Below are 9,343 nucleotides of genomic sequence, written 5' to 3'. Positions count from 1 at the left end.
GCTACCGTATTAGAGAAACTAAGCAAATGTGACCCTTATAAAATGTCATAAATCATGTAGTAAAATATTGCAGCATTTGAAAATCGTAGTATTATTAATAAAGGTCGCCCTCGTTTAACGGCCACCCTCTTTAAGGGCCGCAGTCATTTTGATCAATTTAAAATAAACCCAGCGTTGCCAAATTGAAGTATGTTTTGTTGTATATCATTACTAACACTGAAGGTGCAAATACTTTTTTTGTTTTTTTTTTTAATAGAGGGAGGGAGGGACGGCGGGCAGTGTGACTCAAGCCGTTGGACCTGTTTTGCAAGCTTGAAAAAAATAATTTCTGGAAAATATTGAAATGCTTTGCAGGGCCAAAGAAACAAGGCCTATTGATGCATATTGATAAACAGATTTAAAACATGAGTCTGCATAGGGAGAGATGGACAGAGATGCTAGTCTGTCTTTCTTTATATTTGTAACTTCTTCAGAAGTGCAAACAAATTAAAAACTGTTTATATTTGTACTTGCCCCTCTCCCCCAAACTCTACATACTGCAGAATACCACAGTATGTTTATGAGATCACCGCTTGTTAAGTTCTGCTGACGGAGCACTTAGTGAGCGTTTTACAATCTGTCTGTCTTAATGGCTCTGAATTTTTTAATATCACGGTGATAGGGGGGAGAATGTTAAACTATTTTAGTTTTTGCACTTTTAAAGTTACAAAATTCATTCTTTCTTTCTCTTGCTCTGTCTCTCTCTGCAAAGATCACTTCAATATTCAGTCTGTTTTTGAAATGTGAAGCCACAGAAATGGTTGTGTCTGAGAGATGAGCTCCCTGAATCTCTGTAGTGCCGCACTTCGTCCTGCCCCCTAGCAGGGCTCACATTATAATGTACAGTTTTGAAAGAAGCAAATCTGTATCTTCATTTTTAAATCTTTTCTACCACACCTCAGGATAAGAAAAGTAATCAGTCTGCAGCCTGATGAACTGCAGGTACTTTTACACCTTTTCTTCCTAGGTCATTTTACACCTGTCACAGCCCAGCCAGCAGCTTCTCCAAATCATGTCACTGCCGAGCCAGCAGCTTCCCCTCGTCACATCACAGCCCAGCCAGCAGCTTCCCCTCATCATGTCACAGCCCAGCCAGCAGCTTCCCCTCATCATCACAGCCCAGCCAGCAGCTTCCCCTCATCATCACAGCCCAGCCAGCAGCTTCCCCTCATCATCACAGCCCAGCCAGCAGCTTCCCCTCGTCACGTCACAGCCCAGCCAGCAGCTTCCCCTCGTCACGTCACAGCCCAGCCAGCAGCTTCCCCCTCGTCACGTCACAGCCCAGCCAGCAGCTTCCCCTCGTCACGTCACAGCCCAGCCAGCAGCTCCCCCTCGTCACGTCACAGCCCAGCCAGCAGCTCCCCCTCGTCACGTCACAGCCCAGCCAGCAGCTTCCCCTCGTCACGTCACAGCCCAGCCAGCAGCTCCCCCTCGTCACGTCACAGCCCAGCCAGCAGCTCCCCCTCGTCACGTCACAGCCCAGCCAGCAGCTTCCCCTCGTCACGTCACAGCCCAGCCAGCAGCTTCCCCTCGTCACGTCACAGCCCAGCCAGCAGCTTCCCCTCATCATCACAGCCCAGCCAGCAGCTTCCCCTCATCACGTCACAGCCCAGCCAGCAGCTTCCCCTCGTCACGTCACAGCCCAGCCAGCAGCTTCCCCTCGTCACGTCACAGCCCAGCCAGCAGCTTCCCCTCGTCACGTCACAGCCCAGCCAGCAGCTTCCCCTCGTCATGTCACAGCCCAGCCAGCAGCTTCCCCTCGTCACGTCACAGCCCAGCCAGCAGCTTCCCCTCGTCACGTCACAGCCCAGCCAGCAGCTTCCCCTCGTCACGTCACAGCCCAGCCAGCAGCTTCCCCTCGTCACGTCACAGCCCAGCCAGCAGCTTCCCCTCGTCACGTCACAGCCCAGCCAGCAGCTTCCCCTCGTCACGTCACAGCCCAGCCAGCAGCTTCCCCTCATCATGTCACAGCCCAGCCAGCAGCTTCCCCTCATCATGTCACAGCCCAGCCAGCAGCTTCCCCTCATCATGTCACAGCCCAGCCAGCAGCTTCCCCTCATCATGTCACAGCCCAGCCAGCAGCTTCCCCTCATCATGTCACAGCCCAGCCAGCAGCTTCCCCTCATCATGTCACTGCCCAGCCAGCAGCTTCCCCTCATCATGTCACAGCCCAGCCAGCAGCTTCCCCTCATCATGTCACAGCCCAGCCAGCAGCTTCCCCTCATCATGTCACTGCCCAGCCAGCAGCTTCCCCTCATCATGTCACTGCCCAGCCAGCAGCTTCCCCTCATCATGTCACAGCCCAGCCAGCAGCTTCCCCTCATCATGTCACAGCCCAGCCAGCAGCTTCCCCTCATCATGTCACAGCCCAGCCAGCAGCTTCCCCTCATCATGTCACAGCCCAGCCAGCAGCTTCCCCTTGTCATTTCACAACATGCCAGCAGCTTCCCCTCATCATCACAGCCCTGCCAGCAGCTTCCCCTCGTCATGTCACTGCCGAGCCAGCAGCTTCCCCTCATCATATCACAGCCCAGCCAGCAGCTTCCCCTCATCATCACAGCCCTGCCAGTAGCTTCCCCTCATCATGTCACAGCCCAGCCAGCAGTTTCCCCTTGTCATTTCACAACATGCCAGCAGCTTCCCCTCATCATCACAGCCCTGCCATCAGCTTCCCCTCGTCATGTCACTGCCGAGCCATCAGCTTCCCCTCATCATGTCACAGCCCAGCCAGCGGCTTTCCCTTGTCAAACAGGCTTGGCAGACAGACAGATGCTTTGAAATAGCCCAGGAGTTGCAGCAGGATCGGACTATCTAAAGTGCGGGGGGGGGAGTCGGGCATCATGTGTTAAGCCACAGATACACACTTGCCTCAGTGCACGCTGTGGAGTCAGGGAGCTGTTTCCACAACCAGAAACACCGGAACAAGCAAAGTCTCTCCAGCTCTATTGCCACCATTCCCTACTGTTTTTACATCATTAGATAGTGAAATGAAGAAGAAGAATTCTTAATAACAATAACTAATTCTATTTTGCCTTAGTACTAAAATGAAAATAAAAACGTGTTTTTATAATAAATTACTTGATTCATATATTTGTGGTTTTGTGGTTTTTATTTTCTACGGTCTGTCTCCACCTCCTGGTGAAATACCCAGTGTGCATTGTTCGTACCCTGAAATATTCTCCATTCAGAGCCACTGGAGGAGAATGATCACTCCTGTCTGTGAAGAAGACTAACTGTATCCTCTCGAGGGGGAGCTTCAGCATGCTTTACTACCACAGACACATCTGGGTCTGTTCGTTTGCTCATGTGGGAGCTTCAAATTAGCCATAAAGACCGTGACAGAAAAGCATGCAGAGCATACTATTCTATAAAGAAAGAAATACATTACCTAAAAACATCTGTAAAAATCTGGCCAAAACTGTTTGATAGTATAATTAACCATGTACATAATATTAATTTATTTTCTTTTTGTAAATAGCTATGTTCTATTTCCCTATATGCATTGTTTTTTGTTTTTTTATTTTTATTTCTGTTCTGTAAATGCTTTAGCAGTACTTGCATAACTTTATTATGCCAACAGAGCTAAATTTGAATTTGACACAGACACACACTGGCAGAGACGGACAGACTGAAACCAATGTGCTGACACACACGTTTTCATTTACTGTTTTACATTCTCCCATTGTATTATAAATTATGATTCTTAATTCCAATTCAAATAAAAACACCCACACTGAGACAAACACAGACAGTTACACACAGTGAGACACACACGCTCATGCACACAGAATGTATAAAATGACCTTTATTTTTTAGCAGGTATTGCTCCTTTGCATGAAGTGCACAGAAGCACCTGTTAGTTTTTCACACGGACATGGGCTGGCTTTGAACATAGCTGCCATTGTACTGGAGAGAAATTAACAAGAATTTCCCTGCAGTGTGAGATAAGCAGAGCCAGTGACATGCAAAACTGACGAGGGTAGAGATTCTACAACAGTGCTGTCTCTGTGTCTGGCTGTCTGTCTGTTTACCCCACCACCTCCAAATTTAGATTGACAAAATGACAAAAAGAAAAACATTTGATGTGAAAATGTTTTAATTATAAGTTACAAAAAGATTTGTTATTATTTCAAAAATACACTCCAACATTGCTATTAATGTATTATTTTAAAATATTGAAAAATACATTGAACACACAGTTTTTTTAACAGTGCTCTTGATCCCTAATTGCTGAACCAGCTTCTCTAAATCCCTGATCTACATCACTCGCAACATCATCATTGCACACCTTTAAAATAGGTATTTTTCTTTGTTTACATGTTTGATGTTTTTAATAAAAGATAAAAGATAAAATAATAAAAGAAATGTAACAAATTAATGGGCAAGCATTTCTACAAGAAGTTTTTCTCAGAGTCTTCACTGTGCACTTGTCTTACAAGAAGCAACCGTTTCAACACAGCCCTTGGAAAAAGAAAGAAAAACTATGGGGCTCTGCACCTTTATGTAGAGGATTGTGGGAAGTAAATGTGCATAGTCAATGTGTAAATGCTCTGTGTGTGTGAGCGTCTGTGTGTTTGTGTGTATGTGTCTGGCTTGTACACCCTCTCCCCTCTCTTCCACTTTACGATGGCAAAGCGTTCTCATCAATTCAGTAGCACCTGAAACAACAGAATACAGGATGTGATGAGCTCCGGTGCTTGTGATGATGTGTAAGAGCAGTCAGTGTCAGTGAGCAAGAACTCCCTGCTGGACCTGGCAAGGGCACTGGTGGCTTTTTTTTCTTTACTGAATATCAAACTTTCATTTAATTGTAAATAGCCAATACTGGAATGAACTGTATGGACGCCCACTGTCTGCCTTTGTCTTTTACCTCGTTTCCACAATTAGTATTTCCATACAGTGTCAGCGTGGTACATAAACAGCACAGTAATGAAGCATGCTAAGTTATCCCCACAAAATATATAAATCTGTGTAGATAACAGAAATGACACAAAAAACATATAATGGTAACCATGGTAACACATGGTATCGAAGATGCGTCAAGATGGATATGGAAATAAATTGTAAAAGACAACGTAAAGCCTGCTATAAGATTTACATTATCAATCAGAACAATATTAAGTAATATAAAGTTTGATTGTAAATTCACATTGGTATTGCATAAAGCAATGTTACGTTTTGTTTAAATGTAGTTTAATTATTGATCTTATTTACAAAAAATCTATGAATTATTGAACTATTGAACTTTATGAACAAAAAATGAAAATGACCAAAAGCAGAATAAAAATATCAATGAACTATCATAGAAGGCAGTAATCTCACGGACAGCAGTATTGCGTGATAGCAAACTTTTCTGCTGTTATTAAAACAAGCAACAAATAATCACTGGTTTTCAGCTGCTGCAAATCTGTAACCTTCCCTCGATCTCTCTTCCATTTCTATATAAGCCTTGTGAATGGCCAAAATGCTTTTTTTTTTTTTCTTCACAGCACCGGGAAACATTTATTTCTATTCCAGTAGTCTAGTGAGATAGATTGACACTTGTATGTTCCTAACGGCAGTATTCAGTTATTTTTGGGTGTTACATTCTCAACAAGTTTTTTTTAACATATTAATTTTTAAAATCCTCCCACTGAGTTCTTTCTTTGTTTACCGACATTTTTTTCTGTTTCGTTACACATTTCTGCACACGCCCCCCTGGCTCTGGGCAGCTACCGTGCCGGGCCAGTATCAGATACAAAAGAATGCTGACATGGCATAGTGCTGGTATGGTATGGGTTTTTACAAAAATCAAGGAAACAATGTGGCACTCTTTCATAACAGTGAGAACAATGCCAGCACATTGCTGCAGGTTCATGGAAACAAGGTATAACGCGACCAGTCAGCTGTGTTTATAAAGTATTTCACACAGTTCTTTGTCAGCGGATGTGCTTTTAGTAATAATGAAACTGACACCATGGCCTCCTGTATGAACCTGACACCTGGGATCCTTCAAGAAGCTGCTTGATGAGATTCTGGGATCAATAAGCTACTAACAACCAAACATCAAGATTTCTTATGTTCTTAACTGAGCACAGATTAAGCCAAGATGGCTGCCTTGGCCTGCAGCTGCACCACTGACCTTATCTCTTGCGCACAGAACCACTCTTTCCAGACTTGGCTTTGTCTTTCTCCTCAGATTTCTGTTTCTTCACCTTGTCCTCCTTCTTCCCTCCCTTCAAACTCAGGTTTTCATACACATCCTCCTTCTTCCTGCAGGAAACACACACAGTACCAATATTATACTGATAGAGTCGTTGTCACTACTATTGCCATTAATGCTACTGCTGTTCCAATGAGTATCACTGCAATTGGTATTACTGCTGGTGATATGGAGAGTCCCTTAGCTACTGTTCCTTTACTAATATCACTATCACTGCAAGTATTTTATTTATTTATTTCTATCGCACCTTTCATAGTGGACCGCCATCACAAAGTGGTTTACAAGATACATAAGTGACTTGCTCAGGGTGACAAGCCTCTTTCTTTAACCACTGGACCACAAATTACTAAGTGTTAGTGGGTGTGTATCACTGTGTGTTAGTGTGTGTATCACATTGTGTTAGTGTGTGTATCATTCTGTATTGTGTGTATCACTCTGTGTTAGCGTGTGTATCACGCTGTGATAGTGTGTGTACCACTCTATTTAGTGTGTGTGTGTGTGTGTGTATCATTCTCTGATAGTATGTGTAATACACTGTGATAGAGTGTGTGTATCATGCTGTGTTAGTGTGTGTGTTAGTATCACTCTGTGTTAGTGTATGTATCACACTGTGGTAGTGTGTGTATCACTCTGTATCAGTGTGTGTGTATCACGTTGTGTTAGTGTGTGTGAGTCTCACTTGGATAATTTGCGGCTGGCTTTGCTGTGCTGGGCCATGGGGAAGTGTAGGTTTCCATACTCAGTCTCTGTTTTCTGAAAAAAAGAGCATCGCCATCATTAGAAACACAAGCAGACACAGCCATCCATCCTTCTACAGTCAATTTATTTTTATAATCTCTAGGCCAAAAAACAGAAGTTATATTGGCTCTAAACAGAGTCAGCCCCCCTCTATAAACGATATGGCAGACACGGTGTCAGTTTCAAATGCAGGAACCATAATGAGATTTCAGGAAGCTTGGAGTCGCACCTTCATCTCTTCCAGCTTCCTCTTGGTGGTCTCGATGTACTGGGAGACAGCCATGTAGATGAACTTGTACTGTGCCTCTGTCTGCACCAGCCCAGAGCGCTGCTCACGCACCATCTGGATGGACTTCGGAATATCGATGTCGCAGTCCAGTCCTGGAGCAACATAAACATGGGACACTCAGTCTGGGCCCCAGTCTGCTCTGCTGGGGTCCCCACGCACCGGGAGGGCCTTGTTCTGAGCATTGGTTTATTTTGCAGTTTGTTGGTTTGTTATTTAATTGTGAAGACTAAAACTCCTGCGTCTGCTCTTCTGCTATTCCTGCCACAAGCCAGCCAGACCTCACCACATCTCTACCCACTACCTTACAACTGCTATGTGTATCTCACTACAATCCCACAATATTGCTGTTTCTGCTGTTACAACACCTCTATTGCTATGATTCATTGCACATATAAAGAAGTATTTTTTGTTTTATTTAGTGTTTTGGGACCTACCTTTCGTGTTGATGGTATTGATCACCATGTCAATCACTATAATGGTTCCAGTTCGTCCTATTCCAGCACTGGGGGGAGATAAGTGAGATGTGTTAAATACATTTAATTATTAAGTTAACCAACATATCAATTAGTTCATCAATAATTGTTTGTTAATTTATTTTTTTTAAAGTTGATTAGATCTGTTTTATTCCCTCGCTAGCTATGTGTTGTATACCTGTGTGTTGTGTAGTTGTTTACCTGCAGTGCACTATGATGGGCCCAGCACCCCTCAGCTCTCTCTGCTTGCTGTTCACCTGCTCCAGGAAGCTGAGCACCCCCCCGGGCTCCGTGGGTACTCCGTGATCTGGCCAGCTCAGGTACTGGTAATGCCAGATCTCACGCTGGTCATCACTCTGGAGTAAGACAGTAAGATGGGTCAGAGAGTGATCACCAGCACTCTCAGGGTGTAGTCCACTGCATTCTTCAGACGTCAGGGCCCCCCCCCAACCCACCTAAGGAGTTAATCAGCGGCCCTGACTAGAGGTCGTCAGAGTCCCACATCAGGGTGTGTCCATTACGGTAACCACATCGATCCAGGGGGGTGGGGGTTGGGGCGGGGGTGCTGTGTGGTTCTCACCTGGTTCAGTGGACTGATCTCCAGCACTCTCAGGGTGTAGTCCACTGCATCGTGCTCACTCACGTGTCTCACTAGGTACGACCCGAATTCCTTTGTATCCTCTGGCTCCGGCCAGTAACGAACACACTTATTCTAGAGAGTGGAGGAGGAAAGAGGGGAGGGGGAAGTGGGTTATTACATTGTATAAAGAGGGTGGGGGGAGGAGTGGAGAGGAAACAGTCAGGCAGACAGAGAGGAGTGAAGAGGAGACAGACAGACAGACAGAGAAGTGGAGAGGAGACAGACAGAGGAGTGGAAAGGAAACAGTCAGAGAGGAGTGGAGATAAGACAGACAGAGGAGTGGAGAGGAGACGACAGAGGAGTGGAGAAGAAACAGTCAGACAGAGAGGAGCAGAGAAGAGTCTGACAGACAGAAATGAATAGAAAGGAAGCAGTCAGACAGACAGGAGTGGAGAGGAGACAGACAGAGAGGAGACAGACAGATAGAGAGGAGTGGAGAGGAGACAGAGAGGAGACAAGCAGACAGAGAGGGAGGGAGGGGAGACCCAGTGTTAAAGTATATGAAGAGTGTGTTATTGTCAGCTAAAAATCAGTTACAATCATAGAAAACTGAACATGTTACGGCAGCTGCTTTTCTTTTTTCTTTCTTTTCCACACTCACCCTTCCCTTCTCTACCTCCCTGGTGGTCATGACGATGACACGTGACCTCTCCTGCCACACCATCTCCCAGAAGTCGTTAACCGTGGTGGCGAGGCAGCCTTGCGAGGCAATGAACTTCTTCCTGTCACATGACTCCATCAGCAGATTCTGAGAACCAATCAGATCAGAGACACCACATGAGAACCATTTCCAGTTATAGAGACAGCACTGTGTCTGAACCCTTAAATCAGTATTATGCAAAAGTGAAGGAACTGGAGCCCCAACGCTGGTCTGCTTGATTCAGTTTCTTCTAGTTTCAATAACACTAATGAGGGCACTAATGCCTAAACGCTTATCTGCTTGACTCAGATTCTTCTACCTT

The 9,343-nt window shown here is 45.1% G+C and overlaps 1 protein-coding gene across 2 annotated transcripts in view; it reads right to left on the bottom strand.

Moving 5' to 3' along the window:
* Positions 1-4,117: 4,117 nt before the first annotated feature.
* The window catches only part of LOC121325953 (tyrosine-protein phosphatase non-receptor type 6-like), a 32,676-nt gene continuing 27,450 nt past the window's right edge, over positions 4,118-9,343 (bottom strand). For both annotated transcript variants that reach the window (XM_041269040.1, XM_041269041.1), the window contains exons 9-16: positions 8,983-9,129; positions 8,322-8,453; positions 7,943-8,097; positions 7,703-7,770; positions 7,209-7,360; positions 6,921-6,994; positions 6,161-6,291; positions 4,118-4,697 (exon numbers count right to left, since the gene is read on the bottom strand). In XM_041269040.1, coding sequence (XP_041124974.1) covers positions 6,162-6,291; positions 6,921-6,994; positions 7,209-7,360; positions 7,703-7,770; positions 7,943-8,097; positions 8,322-8,453; positions 8,983-9,129 — 858 coding nt within the window. In that variant the 3' untranslated portion in view covers positions 4,118-4,697; position 6,161. The remainder of the gene's footprint in view (positions 4,698-6,160; positions 6,292-6,920; positions 6,995-7,208; positions 7,361-7,702; positions 7,771-7,942; positions 8,098-8,321; positions 8,454-8,982; positions 9,130-9,343) is intronic.

Source organism: Polyodon spathula, chromosome 13 (genome assembly GCF_017654505.1).
Source record: "Polyodon spathula isolate WHYD16114869_AA chromosome 13, ASM1765450v1, whole genome shotgun sequence".
Classification (NCBI taxonomy): domain Eukaryota; kingdom Metazoa; phylum Chordata; class Actinopteri; order Acipenseriformes; family Polyodontidae; genus Polyodon; species Polyodon spathula.
This window is presented reverse-complemented; position numbering and strand designations above follow the sequence as displayed.